Here is a 25004-nt window from a genome sequence, read left to right as displayed (position 1 = left end):
ATTAATGGTATATTAGGTACTAATGGACAACGAATATAACATTTGTTATGTCGTAGTAATATACGGGGACAAAGTCCACTAGCCCACTAATAAGCAAAAAACTTTATAGGGGAAACGGTTTACGTAGTTTTTATACCTTGAAATATTTACTCGCGTATAATAAAAAAAAGAAAACATAGATTTCATTAGTATTAACCATAATCCAAATTGCAATAAGTGCGCTGAACTCACTTCAAAAACACTTCTGTAAAAATACAGATTGGACTATTGACACCAAGAAATACAAAAATAAAACGTTCTTCGCAGATGGCAATGACGAATGATGACGAGTTGACGACTTCGACTAAACTGTAATTTCCTCTGATAACGAGGCATATGGAATTGTCAATGTGAACTCTCGTACCGAGTCATCATTTTTTCTAACAGAATTTTGCAATGTACTAGATTTTTTTAACATACAGACAAGTATGTACAATAGAGGTCCTTGTTACAAAATAATATTATATTACTATATTAATCTAAACATCCTATTTTTGTTCGATAATTATTCTAAAAATACCTTAAAGATATTGACCTATTCATGGTAACCTTTTGAATATAAAAATAACACAATATCGACGTGCATATTTGAATTTCGGTACCAAAATGGAATCCTATATTTCGTTTAGTCTCTGACTGACGTCTCAGTAATTTGACTCGGATATTACTGACATAGATACTCTACCACGCTACTTTAATGTGGATTGGTAGAGCAAGGTAGGATTAGGTGGCCCACTTGTGTTGGATGTTTTCAAACCGACCATAGGGCTTCCGACAAAGTTAGCGACTGGTGTTCAATTTACTTGTTGCATAGTTACTTGCGTACGTTGCGGTTGTGAAATTAAGAAACACAAAGATAACATAAATGATAAAAAAATACAAGTAACCATTCAGGTTTTAATATGACTATTCAGATTTTAATATGATACATCTTCCATGTCATCTTATAATCCATTATATGTCTCGCAACTGTGATAGGCTAATCTCGATTTTCATACAACGGATGATAAATCGGTAGGCGACTTTCATAGTAATAGATATTAATGTCCAGTTTATATCTAAGACATTAAAACTTGTGTGAGAACATAATATTCTGATGAGCTTCAGATATAAATAAAGCCTATAAGGCCATCTGAATATTTCCTACAATTTAAGTACTAATTATATGACTTGTCTAACCAATTCAAAAAATCTTCCATATTTCGATGTCAAAATAATATTTTTTAAATAATAATTTTTGAGGTGCCCAAATAAGGTTACACGATAACTAGGTCAATACATATACGTGAATTTTATCAACGAACATTACAACTTACATTGATTTCCAAAAGTACAAAAAGTGATAATTTAATAAGCTATAATAAAATAGGTGAAAATAGTGATATTATAAACAAATTAAAGTTATGCTTCTATATGTTTATGTGCTTCCAAGCTTTTAAAATTGAAACAAGTTAGGTACTTAGGCGACTATCACAATATTTTTATCGTTTTTATTGTTTCATACTGATATTATGTATTAATTTATTAGTAAGTATGTAATCTAGACACCTACACGATATTACAATTATTTCTGTGACGTTAGCTTTAAATATATTAAAGAGATATGAATGATAATATTCCTAGAGTCAATTATTTCATTGTGATCAATTTGGAACAAATATTGCATTTCGGTACTCAATAAAGTACGTGCTTCGTTAAAGATAAACTAGATAAAATATAAAATTTACTTATATTCATCACGTAAGATTATATTTATCTATCGTGATACAAAAATATTGCATTCATAATATTTACATATTTTTAATACTTACCTCCCTCGTCATTATCAAAAATGCCGTTTATCTATGATATTTCTTTATCTCGCGATAAAAAACCACCTCAAATTATGCATGAATTAAAATCATAACATTTATATATTTATAGGGTCAGGGCTGTAAGAATGGGTGGTGACGGGGGACGAAGCCCCGTAATCGGGAGTCGACGGGGTCGAAGTGGGCGGCGAATCCATGGGCTTGGTTAGCACCGGCGCGATGTACTCCGGGAACCGAACACTCGACTCTTCTTGCAACGGAGCGGGCGGAGTACAACTCGGGAACGGGCTGAGCAATAGGAAAGTGCCGAAAGCGACTATCGATGCCATAATTAAAATAATCGTCCGAGCCTCGAAGCCTGCCCGCAGCCCGGCCCACGCCGCCATGTTTACGAGCAGCAGTAACACCGAGATCCGAATGAGTCTCACGGCCGTCGCGTGGATACGACCGCCACCAACCCCACTCATATCGCTCGGTCCGTACGCGAAATACAAATTATGTTTATCGCCGATGTGCTTAAACATGAAGTATATCAGCCCAAACGGCGCAATCAGGGGGCAAGCGAGACTGTACACCATTGTTATGGAGAATATCGCTAAGCTCCAGGCGTAGTGAACTCCAAAGGGAAATTCGTACAGGATCGCTTTTTTCACGTAACTCTTTTCAGCTTTCGATTTCGATTGTAGGAGATACCAAACGTAAAGAAACAATTCGGGAAAGCGGATCAATTCTAGAGAGGTACCGATGAACCCGGAAGTTATGACGTAATTGACAAAGAATGCTCCTTTATCGGGCAGGAATACGCAGTCCCAACGTAAGGTGTTGTTTTCGTGATGCAATGTCCAAAAAACGAACGCTTCCGCACTAGCGAGTCCCAGAGAAGGTAATATCAATGTCATCAGAAGAAGAAAGGAAACAGTCTTAGTCATAATGGAATAGTTTTGTTGGGATTTTGTCCAATGGGAGAGAAACTTGTCAGAAAACGAAACAATGGCAGGCATGACGGCAGCCATGGTCCACAGAAGGAGTGTTGGGAGGAACTCAAAGATGAGACTACTGATGCGGCTTGGTGCTTCGGGCTTGACAACCATTGTATTAAACAAGTTCACAATGATAGCCGGGGTTGTCAAGAAAAATAGAACAATGAAAAGGAAGAAGTTGACTACAATGGCCTTGAGGTACCATACACCAGGTTGAATGCTTAGGTTCTCCCAAACAATGTCAGATGGGTTTGTTGCGTGGCTCAAAACCCAACCACGGTGCAAGCTAAAGTTATTGATTACATGTTCCGCTAGTTGGTAAGATGGTAAGGTCAAGAAGGCAATGCCAAGAGGATCATTCAGGACAATAGCACGGCATCTCTTAGCCTCATCCTTCAGTCGCTTTTCTTCAATGCTGTAAAATTCTAGAGCATCTATTTCCGGACCACATAATGTGGGCCTCACAGTAATACGCTTTCCAGTTTTCTTAAAATATGTATCTGTGTACAATAGAGCTTCTGTCACCATCTCCTTTTTCTCCTGGACCTCATTTAGCTTATTAATATTGTAAGCAAGTCTAAGATCTACAATTTGTATATGTGGGAAATTATGTGCAAAATATGCTCTAATCGTACCCTCATTTCGGTCTGCTTTTGATATGTTTGTGATCATAACAGTTCCAGTTAAACATGTTGGGACTGGTTTCCTGCCGGTACATCTCCTCATAATTAAAACTGAGATGGGCAAGAAGGAGATACTGATTAAAGTATGTACCCACAGCCAGTAGGACCTCCCGTTCAGATTCGATAGTGTGGTCCGACTAAATGTGCTGGCATCTACTTGTAAGTTTGTTCCTTGGAAGTTAATAGGGAGTATAACGCCTATAGACACGATAGTTATTATGAACATGAGCGTGATGGCGTGTCGTTGGAAGGACAGGTAGTGCACTGCGTCAGGCCCGCATTTTGCCAGTACCTGCTCCCGCGTGACGCGGAACACGGCGGGTAGCCACGTGAAGAATCCCTCGTCGATGTTCAAGGCCTCGTCGGCGCTGCGTCGCCGCTCCACCAGCGAGTCGCCGTCCCGCCCCCTGTAGAACAAGTTCGTCCACCTGCTCTTGGAGCGCTGCACCAACGCCATCCGTCCGTAGTTCCATGCTGTCCGCCGCAACACGGAGAACAGGATGATGAGGCATGCCCACGATATCAAATTCAAAATCAATGTCTGAGGAATCCCATTGTACGCTCCGGTTATGATGACGCTCTGCGAGGTGTTCACTAGCATGCAGCCCTCGTCGTCGGTGCCATTGGAGCTGTTCGCTGGCAGGGAGTAAAGCAGCTGCTCTGCAAACCAACTCATTGTTGATGTCGCAACACGATACGTATGGTGCACAATAACTTCACATAATTACGCGTCTCGCGAATTAACACTGCTGGCAATGACCACTAAGTAGAATTTGATAATTAACAATCACTATCCAAATTCTGAGCAACTCCTATAGAGATTAGATTAAAATTACTTTTGTTCCGAGCCAGATATTGTTATACTCGATAGTATACGATCGACGTCAGACAGAACACAAAAACGAAAAGTCAAAACGTATGACTGATACTTTGAATGAATGAAAAGAATGACTTTTACGTTCCGTTTCAGATAAGCTTGATTTGTAAAGCAAATTTTGTTAATATCTACTTAAACGATAATTTAATAGTATTCCTAAACAGTTCATTATAAAATATTTGTTTTTTAAAGCATAGAAAATAATTAAATTACTTACAAGACTTATAAAGCCATGAGATTATAATTTTAAATTTATAGGTCTTATATGATCAGAAGCAAATAAACAACATCTGGTAATTTTTACTAATTTAAAAATTATATTATTAAAGATAGATAGCATAGCTTTAGATGGTATTTTTTATTATGTAATAATGATTGTATATTTTCAATAGCATTATATAGGTACTCAAAACTGATATTTCTTTTACATTATTAATACTTAAACATGTAATGCATAATAGGAGGTCATTTAATTTTCATATGGACAGTTCTGGCTGTGAAATATTACGGTAATATCTCTGATTTAAGATATTGTAGAATAAATAACATTTTACCACCCAGGACGTCATTAGCCGATCATTCAGCGGAGTTCAGTTGGTGTATGGAAGTGATTTTTTTAATTTCTAGGGGGTACAGCAAAAAGCTTATTTGCCTTAGTGACGGCAAAACGGCAAAACAACGTGTCACTGACGGAATTGAGGCGTGTGCTCCCCGCTGCCTACTCTTGTAAACAGGACTATCAACTTTTATTATATTGATAATGTACTTAATATAGGATTTGAGTATTTATATCTTTATTGTAATAACATGTTACGAAATACTTTGATACATCACATATTGCGGACTCAATCAAACTTTATTTGGTCGTATAAACATTTATTGCAAAATATATAAATCCGTAACATTGAACGATGGATATGCTTGATAGAGAGTAGGATAGGCGTATAACGAAGTACGGTCCTAGAATGAGATGGAAATATATCATTCTCAGTCTTGATTTGATGCAAGAAAAGTGGTGGGTGAATTTCAATTTCATTCAATCTTCAATGAGATGAGTTGTTGAGCTGAAACGAAATGAAATTTGAAGATAGCGAGTTTGCTCACGAGTTCGGGGTTTACTTCATAACGAATTAAAATTAATTTAACTAATTTAAATGTGATCGTGAAAGTGTTTGTTGTTACTTTTTAGTTATGGAGTTCGATTGGAATAATTATTTAGAAAACAATAGATGCATTGCTGTCCCTGAAGAACTATTTTCTCATGTAAGTTCCGAGTTCGCTGATGTGTATTGTATAATAAATTTATTCTTTTAATTGCAAATTAATATTTATTCTACAAATGCTACGTTACAGTTATACTTTGTAAATGTTTTTGGTTTGCTTTATTCGCATAGGTTCAGATTTATAATTAATGGGTGTGAGTAAACAATTTAAATCGTTTTTATTGCTCATTCGTTTAACAAATGTTCCGATTTTCTATTTTTAGACGACACTCCAGTAAATATATAAGGTTCTCGTTGCTGTTTAATGATTTTTCAAGTTGTTTTTATGACGTAAAAATAAATTCAATAGCTAAATAATAGTTAGTTTGTATTATTCCATATGGTTTATGCTTCGGTAATACACTTGGGGTTTATGCCACCTCATTAGTATTTTGGCCTGGCCATAATGCTTAATATTAATTAACAGTACTCCAATAAAATCTGAACAGTTATTAATTCTTATGTAATAAGTGTAATATTTATTTATTGTGCAAATAATATGAAACTTGCCTACAGAAAAAAGATTAAAATAAAATATGTTCAGGTTTAAGTTTATTATAGGTGATTATAAAATATCCTTGATTATATTAATTGAATTTCTTGCATTAACAAAGTTTAAAAAAACACTACACTCACAGTCCCACACTGAATTCCCTGTATTGTGAGTATCATGGATACACAAAGGCGAATATACAAACACCCGGATCTAGTACATATATCTAAATTCATCATTTAGATATTTAGCTAGCCGGGGATCAAACCCGGAACCCTTTGCATGTCAGAGGTGTATGGCGCTCTGCCATAAGAATCAAATTAATTATAATATACAAAGTATGCAATTATATTCAAATGATATTTTATAACAAGTATATCGATGAAGATGAAGTAGATATGCTTCTTAAAATATTGCAGGTGCAAAATTATAAAATATTAACATTAATTAATAGAATTTATTAATTTTAAAATATCTGTATTGGGTATGATGTAAACTTATAACATCTTATATAAAATTAACTAGTAATTTATACACTTAATTGCAAATATAAAGGAAACATCCACATGTCCAAAAGTACTTAATATTATAAAATATACAATCAATAATTTTTATAACTTAACTTTGATATCAATAAGTATTAATAAGGTAGATGTTAGAACTGTAATTAGTGAATCAGTGATGCCACCCACTGCCCATCGTATTTCAATATTAATATTTTTTTATAATATTGTAGTATCAAACTAGCATGCACTCCACCAGATGGTAAGTGCCCATGGACAACTATTATCAACTCCACATTAGATTCCTACCTAACCAACCCATACAACCCATATCTATGGGTGTATCTCAGGTATTCTTGAGAATGTTGGAAGTATATCTCCCTTACCAAGTTACCACCTTTTAAAGTGGAACACAGCAGCACTTAACAATGCTGTTATAAGGCAGAAATATAGGTATGATTTGGTCTAAAGTATCAATTATAGTATTATATTAGAAAGATATGGTACGGTAGACTTAAAACATGTAATTTAAAACATGGGGTTTAATTGCATAACACAATTTAGTTGTTGTTCTAAGCACACCTCTTATTTCTGATCAATGACTTGCTGAATTTATGCAAATGGTGGTGATCTTTCAATTAATTATAAAGTACCTGAAAAACTAAGCTTGGCCCAATATTAATGTTCCTTTCTTATTTTAATATTTTAAAGATTTACAATAAAAATATATGACATTTCTACTATTCAAACATAGAGACCACCCCACAGTGCCGTCTATTTACTTTACAAAGCATTTCAGTTATTATTAAAATAAAATTATTATCTCTGTTAAAACTATTTTTTTGTGATACCTGTGTATATGTGCATAAACAGCACTTATTGAAAGAAATACAGCATTCTTTTAAGAAAGCAGTAACAAATATATATATTTACTTTCATAAATAACTACTTTAATAGATTAGATACCATAGATATTGATCTATGTAATAGACTTGGTTAGTAGATATTTATAAGCTGATGTATGTAGGTATATTATGTCAGATTATAATACAATTACAACATATATGATGTATTCATAAGAAATCAATAATTTAATGTATTTGAACCCTACGTTTTCCTCACTTTATAATATAAGGCAATTTTCCTGTTACCGGTTTTAGTTCTGTGGCCTTGGTTAAAATAAAGATTTAGAATAAAATTGTTCTAAAACTAAAATTTGGATGTAGCAGCACAATTTACCTATGACCCTGATGATAATACCTAACATTTTCATTCTATTCTCCCTGTCCTACACCTATAGCTGAGTATCCTATAGCAATGTTTAACTTATTGTATTTGAATTTTTTAAAAAGCATTTAAGTGATTCCTTATCCTTATTATTAGTTTACAGTGCTGGCCAAGTATTATTTAGGTGGACTTCATACAGCCATGAATATCCTATTAATAATGTAAAGCATGTCATTTTTCTTACGATTTTTTTCACTAATAATCATAACAATATATTCTATTATTAACTCGAACCTCAAACTTTTCATATAATTATAAGGATCCGACATATTACTACTAAACTATCATTACTTTCTACCGAAGATGAAACCCATGTAAGGGTTTCGAAATACAATGCTGTTTAGTATGTTTCAATCCTGCTTCTTAAACTAGTCTACGCATTAAGCTCTTTATAAAAGGCGTTTGAGTTTAGCTTTAAATATGACACGTCATTGCATCGGGATGCGCGTTCCAAATATCTACAGGCCACGGTGGCCACTTATCAGCTAGCAACGTTTTTTTTTGTTTTAAAGAATAGAAATTTGTGTCCAGTTGAGTTCTTTACATATACTTAATGAAATTTTATTATCTTAGGATAGGCGAAATGAAAAACCAAATATTATTTTCCATATCGGATATCTACTTAGGCATTCATTCATGAGGGCTTTAAAATTGTAATGAATTGTTGGCTGTTATTGTAAGAATAATGATACTCCGAATTGAAATAAACAGTGCCACTATCATTGATATAATCTAAAATACTATTGGCCATTATGACCTACTTTTTAAAACGTTTTTGTTAGCTTCACTTGAAACTATGTGCTTAGGTACTTGTCAAATCGTGGAAGTCAATTTAAAGTTTTAACCTACTTGTAATTGTATAATCGAAACAAAACTTCGTTTGACAATACTATACCATCTTGGAGCTGATCTGATGATGGGGCTAGGAGATGGTTAGCGAAAGTCTTCAGTAAATCTTTATATGTATTTTTAAGTTTTTCACACCACATATTAGTTCGTGTACCTATGTACCTTTTAGTTGATTATTTACGTTTCTGATACGATCGTTCACAATTGCGATATTACTATGAATGTATCGAAATTTTTGACGTGATTTATGTTGAAAATATTTTCCTTGGTATCGAGGTGGATTTGCATCCCAATGTCCCATCTTAATAATTAAAGTAGGTATACTTCAAAAACTCAAACACACAGTATTACAATTACAGGTAGAAGCAAGCCTCAACAATGGAATCAAGCAGGGTATGTTATTGGAAGTCTGCCACAAGACCAACCCAGACGTGTACTGGATAGCCGAGATCACTATGGTCTGCGGGCACCTCCTCCGCATCAAGTTCATAGGCGCCGACAACGACTTCTGGTGTGATATATCCACCACAAAGGTCCATCCTCTCGGCTGGTGTGGCAAGTACGACGAGCAAGTGGAACCGCCGGATGATATTAACGAGAAATGCGGCGACACGATAATAGATATAATGAAGAATGCCTTATTAGTCGGTCAGTCTGTTTCCATGGAGGCGTTAAACAATAAGGGCATGTCCCCAATAGATAGGATCAAAGTAGGCATGAAGGTGGAAATACAGAATCTCATGGACCCCTACAGATACTGGATCGCTACGGTGAGTTTATTTTTAGCGCTAACGTCTCGCGCACCAATACGCCGCGTAACCTTTTGTTGTTCACTACCTTTGAAGCATCAGATTATAAAGTTGAGCATTGTTAAATTTGTTAATTAGTACTTATCATTTAAATAGATACTCTTGACGATAGCTACGTACAAAGTATTTTTATTCTTAGCCTTTTCTATGAAATAGTAGCAGACAAACATGCAATCCACTTCCTATGGTAGTAAATATGGTGGTACGGTGGTCTTTGTTTTTTTTTTTATAATATAGGAGTAGCAGACGAACATGCAGTCCACCTGATGGTAAGTTGCTACTGCCGCCTGTGGACATCTGTAATCAATCCCAGATAGGATTAGACATTTCTACCTGAGGTATCGCCTCGGAAAAGTCTTCAAAACAAAACAAAACAGCAGCGTTAAAACTGCTGTTATGAGACAGAAATAGGTGTGGCGGTGGTTCCGCAGGAGTCGAGCCACTCCATGGACATCTAAAATCAATCTCAAATAAGATTGAACTCCGTTTGAGGTTGGCTACAGATCCGTTGCTACCACCTGAGGGCTGAATCCAAGTATCTCCCTTAATATGCGCTTTAAAGACCAGAACTATTACTGATAGATCGGTGAAGCAGTGGCGTCGAACGAGTCGCACCACCCAGGATATAATATCCAGGATTAATTCAATCCGTAGAGAAAAGAAACTCATGCAGGGGTAAAAATTATAATACATTAATTTTGTATCAATAATTAATACCTCATTTTATGAATAATTACAGGTATGTGAAAACGTAGGAGGTCGGCTGCTGTTCCGATACGACGGCGCTGATGAGGATCTGTCGCAATTCTGGATATTCTTCTCCAACCCGCGCCTAAGCAGCTTCGGCTTCGTCACCAATAAGGTACACGAACATTGATGTTTATAGTTTTGTTTTTTTTTTCATAACAAATCGAATGACGAAATCTGTATTGAACGAAATTGCGGAACGCCGCTTTGCGGTCATTACTTATAGAGAACAAAAGAAGCTTCGGTTTTATATTATTTACACAAATATATGAAAACTTTATCTTCGTCAATTGTAACGCCTATCAACCTCCACTTGTAAAGTGATAATACAAAATTATAAAAACAAAAAACCCGACTAAGTGCCTGAAACTATAGTGTAGGGATACATTGCTGACGTAGGCATATCGCCTCACGCGCAGCAGTTGTCTCCTCCCCGCGCTATGTATAAACCAGGGTACGCGTAGAATTATAGGCGTGTCTGTAATAAGTAATAAACTATTGTGTGCAATATTCTGCCTTATTAATCAAGGCCTGTACTTTTGGATAACAACCCCTCCATATTTGCACCTCAGAAATTATCTGATGAGCACCGATTCAACCTCGCCGTCAGCAAGTTGCCAAAAGAGGTAGTTCAGCAGGTCAGCGAGTTACTGCGTAACCCACCCGCTTCCATCAAATTTCAAAGCCTGAAAACCCGCCTCATCTCTACGTATGAGGAGAGTGAGACCAGGCAATTGAAAAGCTGCTCAGCCAAATGGAATTAGGCGAACAAAAGCCCTCCCAGCTGCTGAGAAAAATGCGGCTCAATCACAATCGAATCAATGCGGACACATCGCATCCATAGCATGCTTAATGCTATGGGTGCGACACCTACCTGCGTCAGTCAAGGGAGTTTTAACGGTGGCAGACACGAAAAATCTCTAAAATAGAGCCGCCATGGCCGATAAGATTTTGGAAACCATGAGGCCAGTGGAGATTGCTGAGCTTAAGACGCCATCAACGAGCACTTCATGAAACCATGATGTACTGCAAAAAGGATTTGAGCAACTAATGTTCAAATCTCGGAGCTCTCTCGTAAGTTTGACGAGAAACCTCGATACTTCCAAGCCAGACGACGTCTCGGATTCCTGTGGCACTCTTACAATTCAGATAAACTCAAAGCCCTAATATGTTAAAATCCGACAAGGCGTTTGAGCTGTTGCTATATACATACATACGCTCAAAAAACATCACCCTCCGCAGTCTAGTAAATACAAAAAAAATTCTTATCTTAAATCAAACTGTGGACTCATACCTCTCACACTTATTGTACCAGTGCTACTATAAAACAAATAACAAAATGTAATAATATTGTATAGGGATTTATTTCGTATTGATTTGTTCCAGGGGTCCCCCTGGCAATTTAAGTACCCGAGCAAAGTGAACAAGTTCTCATGCAAGAACAAGCTGAGCGCGCAGCTGCGGCAGAGCGCCGAGGAGTCCATCAAGGAACCCACGCCTGCGGACTTGTTTCAGGTATAATAATACTCTATACCCGCGTTTCCCAACCTGTGGTCCGCGGACCCCTGGGGGACCGTGAGTATATGTATGGGGGTCCGCGGTGTCATCTCCGGACCATACATAAATTGCTCATTAAATGGAAAAGGGCCGCAAAACGAAAAATCAGCAAACCAGTTTTATTAGAAAAACGTGATCTAAGCACACGGTATTTTAAAAAATTAAAAAATATGCATCCAATGATGTATAACACTATTATTAATCTAAATAAAAACAAAAAACATAAATCGCTCTTTCAAATTATGTTTTGGCTGTTTTTTTTTTTGCTCTTCATTTTATTAAGAGGGTCCGTGAAAAATGTGCTTGATTTCCTAAGGGTCCGTGGACTGAAAAAGGTTGGGAAACGCTGCTCTACACCAATGTTCCGCAAACTTTTTGTGTTCAAGGTACATCTAGGAAAACCTAAATTTTAGGAGGTACACCACAAATTAAACATTTGTTTTAAAGTAATATTAATTAACATTTATTGAAATCAAAGAATTAGATGAACGAAACAAAACGCCTCGCTCGTGCGTGTTCGCGTGATTTGTGTAGGTATGTTACTAGTCAAGAATAGGTGGTCCCTCTAGGATTTTATATTCCAGAAATGTAATAGAAAATCTTTGTAAAATGAAACATCAACTTAAATTTAATTCATTGCAATGTCGATTACAGCCCAGTCCAGTACTAGAAGCCCATAACTTCGTAACCGGCATGAAACTAGAAGCGCTCAACCCACAGGACATGAGAACGATACGCCCGGCAACCGTCAGCAAAATATTCAACAACCTACACTTTTTAGTGGTCATTGATGACCACCTGGACGACTACGAAGACACTAAAACCGCTTGGCTTTGCGATAACATGCATCCATACATATATCCAATAGGCTGGGCTGAAAAGAACGGAATCACTTTCAAACCGCCCAAGATCTGGAAAGAGGGACCCTTCGATTGGGACGACTACCTCACTCTGACGTCATCGGTACCCGCTCCTGAATATTGTTTCGGCAAAAAGGAACCTCTCCAAGGAATCGAGCTGAATATGAAATTAGAGGCAGTAAATCCAATGAACCATGAGGAAATACACGTCGCGTCAGTGGATGCTATCGCGGAGCACATGTTGTATGTGGAGCTAGTGCCTATCGGCGAGAAATACTGGTATGCTCAGGATAGCGACCTCCTCTTTCCAGTGGGGTGGTGTGATAGTAATAGCTATGAATTACACATTCCGGACACCAACCCCAGGGAACCCGTGAAAGCTGTGGAAGAACTACGGGCTAAGGAGGATAACACAATGAAATCGTCAGAGGAATGGTGCGATAGAATCTTCTTCAATTACAAGTGCTATGCTGGCCCGTCTATTAGTCGGAACAAATTATCGCAACTGCCAAAGCATGTCGGGCCTGGGCCCTTGTCGTTAGTGTTAAAGGAGGTTTTAAATAAAATAATATCGGCGTCATATAAGCCAGCAAAGTTGTTGAAAGATTGGGAGACAGAGGGTCCACCTGAAGAGGGCATGCGGCTTGAAATGCTACGAGCAAAGTAAGTTTTCGACATTAACACATATTCATAACAAATTTCTAACATATATTTTTCCCTTTATTTGCCTATTCCTTTTTCTATATTACGTAGTCCATCTGATAATAAATAGGATTTTGGACATGTGTCTATAATATATTTAAGATTATTGAATAGCTCTCTGACGTTGCTTGTAATATACTTATCACTAAGTAGTTGAGGATTCATTTGAAACACTTGTAACTTTCTCTTCTTTACTACAACCTTCAAATTGGAACACTGCAACATATATCACTATACTCTTACGCCTGTTAATCCGTCAATTTTTTTACTTATCATAAGTAGATATTAGACCGTTTCCATTTATTACAAATTGACAGAAAATATAAATAAACAATTTTGCCGCACAACGAGAATTGTTTGGAACTACTTCTTTTGGGGGCATTTGAGAAAAATATTTTTTGATGCCTTTATTGAACTTGGTGCATGCATGGATCTACCACCTGTAAACGATCATGGTCTTTCCACGCTACACACTATACATACTACATAATATATTGTATAATATACACAACACACTTAAAAAGACACACAAACAAAATACACTTTTAAAAAGAATGTCTTTGCTCACTATTGTAATTTAGTTCATCATTAGACACCATTTTTCTTTATTTTCACGTAGTAATTTATTTTAAAATGTATTTACTTGTCATCTATTTATATCTTATTTCTGTTTCTTTCTCTCTCTTTCTCTCATTCTTTCTTTCTTTTATGTTCTCCTTTCTCCTTTTTTTAAATTTTATTTCCTATTTATTATTATAATTTTCTTTTTAGTATAGTTGTAGCGTACTGCCTTTAATTTTTCTGCCCATCCCTAAGGTTGACTGGGAGAAAATGCTATTTAGCATTAAGTCCGCCTTTTGCACCACATTGTTTTTAACATGGCCAATAAATAGTAAATAAATAAATAAACACATAACACTCACGTAATAATATAATGGCAGGTTGAAGAGCAGCACGTACCACGCGTACGTGCCGATCACGCGGTCGGTGCGCGGCGTGCGCGCCTTCTGCCGCGCCGTGTGCGTGCGCCTGCAGGCCTGCCCCTGCCTGTTCGGCCCGCAGGACTACCCCGACCTCTGCCCCAACGACTGCCAGCACGTCGAGAAGTCCACATTCCGTTAGTTGTTATTACTAATCGATCTATTCAATGTTTTGACTACTCATCATACATTATCATCATCATCAACCCATTATATTCCCACTGCTGGGCACGGGTCTCCTCTCAGAATGAAAAGGATTAAGCGCCGGCCAATTGCGTATTGGTAGATTTCACAATCCTTTGAGTTTTTTTCGTAAATCTCAGGTATGCAGGTTTCCTCGCGATGTTTTCCTTCACCGTTTAAGCAAGTGATAATTAATGTCTAATACGTACATCATTTTGAAAAATCCAGGGTGCATGCCTGGAATTTGAACCTCGGACCCCTCGATCCAGAAAACCTTTAATTCGAGGTTTGAACCTCTTAACCATTAGGCTATCAGTGCTCTACTTTATAACTACACTATTAAATTTCGGACTGGTAGTTCCACTGCTTGGTTCTAGCTTATGAATAAGAAGGCGTACTTACTTCTGTCAAATCAATAATCATTCTCTAGTTTTGTTCAACTGTAAAGTCCGTAGGTAGCAAAAGCAATATCAATTGAATTGCATACCCAATGAAACATTTTGCAATGTATTTCTTTTTATACTAGAACCAGAAAGTGTAAAATGACAATTTACGCAAAAGATCCTTAACTCTGTTGATTGACTTGTTGCAAAATTACTGCTGTATGATACAGAAATAATAAGAATTTTCATTACCATCGTTTGCAGATAATGGTACGGAGCGTCGAGGAAGACCTAAAGGTAGCGTCAATGGCCGAAAGAAGAAAAAGAAGGGCATGCCTGAGAAACGCGAAAAGGAACAGCAACCAATGCAAGGGACGGAAAATAATAGGGATGGAGAATCCATTGAAAGTGAACACAGCGCTGGTTCCACCCCGCCGTCAGAAGCTGGCACCAGGCCCAACTCACCAGACAGCGTCTCCGATTTCAAGAGGAGATACAGACGAAAGCGAGAACCTAAGAACCAGTATCCCAAACTGGAAATGAAAACCCGAGGCGCCAAACTACCGAACTTCGCGGTGCAGATGAAGGAGGCACATTGGAACAAGAAGGACGTCGAGACGATATACAACAACACTTGCGCTACCAAGAAACAAAATTCGCCAGACAGTGATACTGAAAATGAAACAAATGAAAGCAGCTGCAACTCTAGAGATGCGAAAAACATTTCAGATGTCTCGGACTCTGAGGAGCCGGAGTTAAAGAAACTGAAGTTTACGTCCTACGATCCACTACCATCGGACAATAAAACATTTGAAAATGATACAGCAATGTCCTGGATCAAAGGTAAGATGAAGCTTTCGCCCAATCCATTAGATTGGACAGTTGATGATGTATACAATTACTTGTCTAGTACAGATGACTGTAAATTTATTGCAGAGAAGATGAAACAGGAAGAAATAGATGGACAAGCCTTTATAATGCTAGATTTACCAATCATTAGAGATTTTCTGCACATGAAGAAAGAATTCGCGATGCAACTGTGCAAGCACATTACAATGATAAGGTGGTATTACATAGTTAATTTTGAAGATAACTGTGAAACGTGATAACCATGTTCCTGTATTACCATTTACCAACCTCTAGTCCACAATAAAATAATTGTTTAAAATTTACATATTTTCTTTTATTAAGACACCCCACATAACATGTTAAACAAGTGATCAACTAAATGCGTTTTTACGTATCTTACGGCACAAGTAGTTGCATATTTTAAAAATGAACGACTTATTATTATCATCGACATTTTCAGAAACTTCTTCGGAATGTATATCCTTTTTAGCGTACGATATCTTCACTGGTATGATTTTGTCATTACTTTGGCACACTACCTGGTGTTTCATATACTTTTCCACTTGTAATTTCTTCGCAGCTACGCTTTTGATGTTATCTGCAGAGGCGATTTCGTCTGCACCTTCAACGCATGGGTTTCGTATATTGATTTCGGAAAGTAAATTTCGTCCATCCATTTTAATTTCGACGCAGGGATTTCCACTTAACAAATAAATATTGTAAATTTTCTCATTATTCTCGCTACGATTTACTTTGGAACTTTCGTCGTCAATAGTTGAATCCGTTAAGTAGTTCTCATTTTTGAACGCCTCCACTGTCGATTTTGGAGTACTTAACTGATCAGTACCCAAGGAAAATATTGTAGAGTCCATTTCATTGTTGGCTTCTGTCGCAATTTCACTGAATGTCAGTAAATTTGTTTCATTACTTGCATTTGATGTGCAAGATTCTGAAGATATAATATATTGGATCATTTCTTTTATAAAATTTTCCATTTCATCAACCGTGTTTTCCTGGCTCTTATCGAGTATTTCTTGAAATTTCTTTTTATAACCTTCAAAGTCGCGCATGTTGGTTTTGAAGTTATCGAATATCTCCTGTACTGTTGTTTTGAAGAGCTTTATATTGTATTCAAGACTGTCTGTGGAGGATTGGTCAGTCTGAAGTTCTTTTGAAATATTTTTATATATTCTTATTTCTAGTTTATCGAGGTCAGAGTTGGTAAGCTCTTTCCTATCATTATCTGGACCATTGTCGTTATTTATCTCAACGCTAAGACTGCTATCATCCTTTACCGGAATCTCGTCATGTTCATACTTCTTATAGTACTCTTCCGAGTGTTTTTCATCCGCAAGTAGGCCTTTCCTATTCACACACCCGCTGTCGATAATGCTAGGGAAATCTTTAGTCCTCAGAACATTAACTTCAGACCTCGACGTTTCCGATTTTGAGGGCACTGACGCATTAGGAGACCCTGTGTTATAAAAACTATGTCTCGTTTTAATTTTTGTTTCTTGACTATCTAAAGAAGACCATTGTGACATTTTGTATAATTACAAAATACAGATTTCTTTTATTGAAACTGTTTATATTACCTTTAATTATTATTAATTATCATTGCATACACGTAATAATTTTTAAATATGCGACTCATCAGTAAATTTTAGATAAACATCTGACAAAAATGTTCAATTTAAAACTATACAAATATTTAAAAACATGACTAACGAACGTGCTTCTTTATAAGAAAAAATACAATGAAATAAAAAAGGTTTCATTCTGTACAACCTCCTTGTGTAGAACTAGAACGACCAATTTTTAACTTCGTTCACAGAGTACGTTTGTATATGTTATAGTCAAAGTAATCAAATAGCTATTATACATAATGAACGTCCCGTCGTGATGCTTGACGAGGATGCCAAGCTTTTTGAGAGAGTTGTGGCGTCCCGAATCGTTAGGCATCTCGAGGGGATCAGTCCGGATCGTTCTGAGAACCAGTTCGGATTCCGCACGGGAAAATCCACCGTAGACGCGGTGCAGAAGGTGAAGTCCCTAGTGCAGGATGCGGTCGCCCGGGGTGAGGTCGTGTTGCGGTGTCTCTTGATATCGCCAACGCTTTTACACCCTCCCCTGGGGTTGCATCAGGGAGGCGCTTCATTATCACGGAGTGCCCCCTTACCTGCAACGGATCATCAGGGGCTACTTGTTTGGGCGTGCGTTGGAATACCCCGGCAAAGACCGGTGGTGTCGGCAGGAAATATCGTGCGGAGTTCCACAAGGGGCAGTGTTGGGTCCCCTCTTGTAGAACATTGGCTACGCCTGGGTCCTGTGAGGAGCTCTCGTTTCGGGTGTCAGCGTTATTTGTTACGCTGACGACACTCTGGTGACTGCTTGTGGCGAGAACCACAGGGTTGCTTCCTTCCGCGCCACCGCCGGCACGGCATTCGTGGTGGGCCGCATACGGCGATTGGGTTTGCGGGTGGCGCTCGGAAAATCTGAGGCTTTGATATTTCATGGCTCTTGGAAAGCGCCGCCCCGGGATTGCCATGTTGTCGTCTCCGAAGTTCGCATCGACGTGAGGCCGTCGATAAGGTATCTAGGGCTCGTCCTGGATAGCCGGTGGAACTTCGGCCCCACTTCGAATGCCTAGCGCCTCGGCTACTGAGGACGGCAGCGGCCTTAGGCAGGCTGCTGCCGAACCTCGGCGAGCCAGAGACGTCATGTCGTCGTCTCTACACGAGCATCGTGAAATCGATGGCTCTGTACGGGGCTTCTTTATGGGCCACAACGTCACAACGTCGCTCTACTAATGCGAGCCCAGCGGGTATTGGCGATCAAGGTTATACGGGGCTTTCGCACGATCTTGTGTGAGGCAGCCTGCGTGCTGGCGGGTTCTTTGCCCTGGGATTTGGAAGCGAGAGTCCTTGTGTCGCTACGTCATTGTCGCGAGAAGGCGCACCGATCCTGGGGCCGCTCACACGCTCTGCAGGAACTGGAGGGGCACAGAGCTGAGCTGCGTCAACGGGCTACCAAAATGTGAACGTCCAGGCTGGCGAATCCTACCGCCGGCCAGCAGACTATCGAGGGAATTCGTCCAATTTTTCAGCAGTGGTTAGGTAGGCGATTCGGCGTCCTATTTTTCCGTCTGACACAGGTACTCTCGGAACGTGGTTGTTTCGGGAGTTATCTGTGACGAATCGAGAGCCGACAGACAGATGCCATTACTGCCACAATTGCCTCGATGAGACGGCCCAGCACACGCTGGAGGTTTGCCCTGCGTGGAATGCGGAACGCAGTGCGCTCAGCTCTGTATTGGGGGCGACCTCTTGCTCTCGACCGTGGTTCGTGCTATGGTCGAGAGTGACGGGTCGTGGCAGGCAGTGCGCTCCTTCTGCGAAGCAGTAATGCTCGCGAAGGAAGTATCAAGTCATATTTTAAATATTATTATGTATTTATTTGGGAGGAATGACACCCACGACATATCACGTTTCTTTAAATTGTTAATATAATAATTAACATTTTAAGATACTTTTTGCCTTGGAGAAAGAAGAAGCCTTTTTAACCAGCTTTTATATTACAAAACAAGTTTATAACACAAAAGTTTACTTGTAACGAATAATGACGAGTAAACGCTGCGTACGATTACAGGGGATTATTCCTTTGACTTTAACTGAAAAATCTACATGCTGCAGAGAACGGACCAGCGTCATGGTGACCATAGATTATTGTACTTTGTGGTGGTACCATGTAGGGTATTTACGTACTCAGATTCACTTTAAATATTCAACGAATATTTAAAGCTGGTACAAAGATAATTTAAAAATATAGAAAAGTACTAGTACATAAATATTTAGTTAACTTCTTTACAAAATACAACAATATATCAGCATCCTAAATCTTTATAATGGCATAATGTTGAATTTTGACGAATACAAATTGTTCACAAGTATTTATTTTAGATTATTTAACAACCGTGTCTTACATTTGACGGTTTTAAGTGTATTGCAGTCACGAAAGACCTAATACTAAGTTTATACTAGATAACAGGCATTGGTGATTTATGTTTTTCCTTTCCGTCCATGAAAATTTGATAGTTAATAATATGCACACGGGAAAATAACACACGCGGAAAATATCACAGTGTGGATGCAGCCGTAAATCTTTCATACTTTTATACGTATATGGCAACATTAATACTGTAAGAAAGGTAGTGAAAAACATTTTCAAATATAAATTATGATTTAATAAATTCATATTTTCTTATGTTTGAATAAAATTTATAATATAAATATTTAATATGAAAGTAAATTGTAAATCGTACCATAAAGTTTTAGTATTTTATTTTATTTTATTTAGCTATTTTTTTAAATGGCAAGTCAACGGGAACAGCCATTCATTCAACGTTCTGAACAACGCAAAGCGCATAATTTTTTGTCTATGGATGGATGGACGTGATTGAATTGAATTGATCACAGTCGAACGAGAATCTCAAAGGCCCCGCCTTTATATCTGTAAATATAATTTACACGGGCTTACCGCGATGATATTATTATAAAACAGACATATAGGTAATATATTCGAATAACCACTTATTGTTAAAGAATAATTTACGTGAATTATTATTAAGAGCGCTATTCATCGGAATGTAATTATCGATTTACGGTGTACGGTTGCAAAGTGATATTGTGCACCTTCCCAACTTTAGTTTGTCAAAAAATCGTGTAAATAGAAGGGCGGAAGGGTTCCCGTTAGTCGCTGAGGTTGCGCGAAAGCATTTTGTGTTATACCGGGCGGCAGTTTTGTGATATTATTGTTACTATTTTTAGTGGGTGTTGTCATTGTGGGAGCTTTATTCGGATTAGGTCATCGAGTGTGGTGAACATGTGTGCCGGGGAAATGTGTTTTGGCGTAAATTAAACAGGCTTGTTTGGTTTCTTATTAGATCTACGAGGCAGCAGAGCGTTGCAACCATGGATACGATTAGAATACTATGTCTGTTCGCCGTTTTATCGCAAGCGGCGGCACTATGTAAGTGTTTTCTCCTATACTATTTAGTTTTACTAATGCTTGTAAGCTCCTTAAGTTGTTATCGGCTCTCGAGCTTCGTCTGGTGCGAAGTTCATTCAACTTTTCCTTCAACATTTCGCAGTTGCAGCTTGTCACGGGCTAATAACTTTCTGCACGTCAAATACCTATGTTTTCTTGTCAAAAACATGTACCTAATCGAAAATTATACTACTTACCAAACATTAAAAACACTAAGAACAACAAAAGAATAAAAACTTAAAGTATTAAAGGGGCTTACAAACATCCTTAAAATACTAATTTACATTGTCCTAACCATTAACTGTAACTGTAGTCTAAAATGAAATGGTAGCCATAATTTAGAACATGGCTAATAAGGTGTTGAACACTAAGGATAAGATTTGAATATTGCATTAAAATTCAGCATTATATTATTTAAATATCGGGTCTGATACCTATTTGATACTACAGAACAAAAGTAATAAGAAATCAAGTGCAATTTAACATTAATTGTTGGTTTATTTTGTTTAAGCTCTGAATTTGTTAAGGAGTATTTTAATTTATTTATCAAACTTATTTTAAACGCTTATTTCGGGTCCAATATAATTTCTTAAACTAGTGCAAAAGTTAGTTTTAATTTTATTGTTTTTTATCTTTCTATACTATTTTGTCTCAAAATGTTCTTTTGAAATTAAAATGAAATTGCTGCAAACGTACCTACATCAATATAAATATAATGCCAATAAAACAATAGTTACCAAAGACTAGCATTTATTCCCATTGAAACCCAAATGAAACCAAACACCCTGTTCATATGTAATTTGACCCTATACAGTCTTATTCAATCCATCTGCTTTTTGAGGTCCACTGCTGGACTTAATCATTCCATAATTGGTGCCACTCCAAACTGCTCATGTGGCTTCTGAATCAACTGGATTCCCGTTGACTTTATGTCATATCACTCTCCCCGGTTGGTAATTGACATATGGTTCTTTTTTCTAAACGTTACAAAATTAAAATCAAGTAAAGATAAATAAATAGTGTTTAAAATTTGTTAGATAATTTTTTTTTAAATATCCAGAAATTCTTGCAGAAGTATTAAGGTCAATGACCTTTAATTCTTTATTTATTGATGTTAACTCTGTTAAGTCTTCATATCACGGAAATTCTTCCTTTTTTTATAATGAATACTTCCTCTCCATGGTCATCGGGAATTCAGGGATTCAATATGGAGTATGAACAGTAGCATCTCCTACCAAAGATATATATAACTAGGTAGTTCTGAATGACTATAGATGTTATCACTATCGACAAGGCAGCATAGCATTGAATTGAATCATGTAATAATGTAAGATAGTTAGTTCATGTAATTATAATTGAAGCATTAAATGACTGCATATTACACAATGTGTCAGATTAATTGGCAAAATTGTTTCAGCCTTGACTGACATCTATGTATGATTTCATTTTTGTCATTGTTTATATTTCAGTAAACAATAGTTTTTGCCAAAGATGACAACTATTAATTTTTGTAGTGCATATATCTATATTAATATAAAATTACTACTTTTCACTTACCCAAAGTGATATAATTGTCAAATCATAAATTACCTTCATTAAAAACAATGTAAATTTAGCAAACACGAGTATCATATAATGCAAATAACTAGATTTTTGTAATTGTGGTTTTTAGAACTTATCTCATTAAATATATGCCTTTGTTGTAAAATAATTGTGAAAAAATGACCTTATTGCATGTGAGAAGAAACCATTTTGCATATTTTAAAAGTCAATTATAAGAATGTGCACTTAGCTTAAAGTTCTTTAAAATATGTACTTATTCTTACTGCAATCGCCGGAAGGATAATGTTCCTACTTATTACGTACCCCTTTATCCTTTCCGATTGTTCTCAAGTGCCCATTCAGCCTTATAAAATGTTAATGTAGGTACACAGGAGATTGCAACGCCCCGCGTATTTGGAGTCGCGTAATTATTATTTTGTTTCGAACAAAGGGCGCCGAGGGCCGAGGGCCTCTTAGCCTAAATACAAGTTGATGCAAGTGCACCAATTTCACTGTTGCCTATTTTTGCTGCTACAAAATACCGACGAGAGCAATGCTGGAATGTCTCTAATTAAAATACGGTATGGCGTATTGGATTTATTGTTGTGTGAGCAATTTCTTCTTCGTTTCATGAGAATTATTTAATTGTGCGCGCAAACTCGCGTGAGTGTCGTGTGCGTAAATGTAATCGTTATTACGATCTTATTCTATAATTGTAACAATCATCATTTCAAGCATATTGGTAATGATTGAAATATTTTTCTCAGTAGTTTAATTTGATAGATTCCATATAACAAGAACTGAATAATATTTCAACATAATAATAATTCACTGTAATAAATTAATACGCTAATCTTTTATTATACTTAATACTATACAACAAGTGTATGTAATTTTCATGTATAAATAATTATTCATTAGTATTTTCAACATACTCATTTTCCATACTTCTATTTCCTTTACACATATTATTTCAATTTTCGTAACGTAAAAATTGTGCACCTTTAGGGCAGAACATTAAATTATCATAATCTTAATAACTAAATTAAAAGTATGAGCCAGGGTGGTCTAAGATATTTTGTTAGATATGCAAAATTACTAGTGTATAAGTATTGAATGATAAATGTGTCGAACTTAATCGCAGTTTTTATTCCGAGACTTTGCTGACACATGTTTAAAGTTGTTTTTCATGTCTAATCTTTGTCTACCTTGTGTGCTGGCGTTGATATTTGTCAATAGAATATTAACTGAGGGGATATAGAGGGAAACGTATAGTGCCATGAAATATGTATGCACTTCCATTGTGTACGAGCAGTGTGTGTTGTGTGCAGTGACGTCACCGCCGCGGATCGTGAAGCAGCCGACGGTGGAGGAGCTGCTGTTCCAAGTGGCGCAGCCAGGCGAGGTCGACAAGCCGTTCATCATCGAGTGCGAGGCCGAGGGAGAGCCCGCGCCCAAGTACGTACTAAAATAATCATAATATTTTTCCAAGTATGTAAGTACTGAACCTTTTTCCAAAATTACAGGTTTTACACTTTGTTAGTCGTTTTGCATAATCTTAACCTAAATGTACCCAAAATTCGGTTCTTAGCCCAAAATACTATTTTCAAATATTAATAAGCGCCTACAGCTCTTTAGATTTATTGATTTTGTTTTATAGTAGACTTTTCTATGTTATTTTGGTAGTCTAAATCCTAAAGTTATTAAACGGTTTCCAAACTGTCTGAAAGCGGAAGTCATCAATCTTGTTGAATCATAGAATTTTAATAGTATTAACACGTTCCCTGCGGCACAGATTTTTCTGTACTTTCCATTACTGCGTTACGAGTTGTTTTAAACCTCGTCCTATATCCGACATTGTGGCGGCACGAGGCGTGTTAAATCCCACCGCCCGAAGGAGACTAAAATCCTTTTTTTGGCGCCAAATAAGACAAAATCGACGGCTTTTGTCTTGATTATTATTAACAATGAGTTGATTAACCTAAAACTGCCGCCGCCCTTGGTTAAATTCGTTACTTTAGATTCTATGGGTAAAATAAAATGTGGGTCTAATGCACCTCGGACCGCACTGAAAAATGGCAGGTTTCCATATAATTTAGTGATGGGAAAATAAATATCGATTTTATTTTATTGTTTTTATTTATCAACGTTATGGACAGAATGAATACAAAAAGGGGAAAAGTTATGGATGTTTTTCATTGAAACATTTCAGACAATAAGGTTTTTTGCAAACAGTGCATTCCGTGAGATTTTTTTTTTGGTTTTTTTGTCTGCCTCACGACATGTCAAGAATGTGCGGAGTTTTTCGTAGCATCCGACACATCTCTTCTTCTTTGGACCCTTATCGAGATGATGTGCTTTCTTTGCAGTGGATTCTGAAAAGTAGGAGCGAGTAGATTAGGGTTAAGAGTAATCGGAATACTCGGTAACGATTTTGCCTACGTTTCCTATATCAATAATGTAGCTACTTAACTTTTGTTTGAACCATAACAGGAAACGTAATTATCTATAATGTAATTTCTTACTATACGGATATACGCCTAGCCTGCGAAGTCTCACTAC

At 37.1% G+C, this 25004-nt stretch overlaps 4 protein-coding genes across 6 annotated transcripts in view; 2 read left to right on the top strand and 2 right to left on the bottom strand.

Annotated features, from left to right (window-relative positions):
* Nucleotides 1-843: 843 nt before the first annotated feature.
* Tmem63 (transmembrane protein 63) lies at nt 844-4427 on the bottom strand. Its single transcript, XM_073083046.1, has one exon. The coding sequence runs from the start codon at nt 4187-4189 to the stop codon at nt 1949-1951; it is 2241 nt and encodes a 746-aa protein (XP_072939147.1). The 5' UTR covers nt 4190-4427; the 3' UTR covers nt 844-1948.
* Nucleotides 4428-5392: 965 nt separating this feature from the next.
* LOC140749770 (scm-like with four MBT domains protein 2) lies at nt 5393-16177 on the top strand. 2 transcript variants are annotated; one of them, XM_073082937.1, is made up of 8 exons: nt 5393-5653; nt 9144-9554; nt 10333-10455; nt 11727-11855; nt 12552-13420; nt 14401-14576; nt 15270-15848; nt 15942-16177. In XM_073082937.1, the coding sequence occupies exons 1-8, from the start codon at nt 5582-5584 to the stop codon at nt 16109-16111; spliced, it is 2529 nt and encodes an 842-aa protein (XP_072939038.1). In that variant the 5' UTR covers nt 5393-5581; the 3' UTR covers nt 16112-16177. The 2 variants fall into 2 exon arrangements, with proteins under 2 accessions (XP_072939038.1, XP_072939031.1); XM_073082930.1 differs by having other exon boundaries at nt 5396-5653; nt 15270-16177.
* Nucleotides 16164-17606, bottom strand: LOC140749785 (uncharacterized). The gene has a single exon (XM_073082950.1). It carries the CDS (start codon nt 17396-17398, stop codon nt 16226-16228), a length of 1173 nt encoding a protein of 390 aa, XP_072939051.1. The 5' UTR covers nt 17399-17606; the 3' UTR covers nt 16164-16225.
* Nucleotides 17607-20262: 2656 nt separating this feature from the next.
* LOC140749757 (neuroglian) overlaps nt 20263-25004 on the top strand; it is a 54305-nt gene continuing 49563 nt past the window's right edge. For both annotated transcript variants that reach the window (XR_012103122.1, XM_073082920.1), the window contains exons 1-3: nt 20263-20422; nt 20797-20882; nt 23774-23900. Coding sequence is in view for 1 of the 2 variants with exons in the window: in XM_073082920.1 (XP_072939021.1) it covers nt 20825-20882; nt 23774-23900 (185 nt within the window). In the remaining variant the exon portion in view is untranslated. The remainder of the gene's footprint in view (nt 20423-20796; nt 20883-23773; nt 23901-25004) is intronic.

Source organism: Epargyreus clarus, unplaced genomic scaffold, assembly GCF_041222505.1.
Source record: "Epargyreus clarus isolate Ecla_fem2 unplaced genomic scaffold, WU_Ecla_fem_2.2 ptg000003l, whole genome shotgun sequence".
NCBI classification, from domain to species: domain Eukaryota; kingdom Metazoa; phylum Arthropoda; class Insecta; order Lepidoptera; family Hesperiidae; genus Epargyreus; species Epargyreus clarus.
Note: the sequence above shows the minus strand (reverse complement) of the source record. Positions and strands in the feature narration are given on the sequence as shown.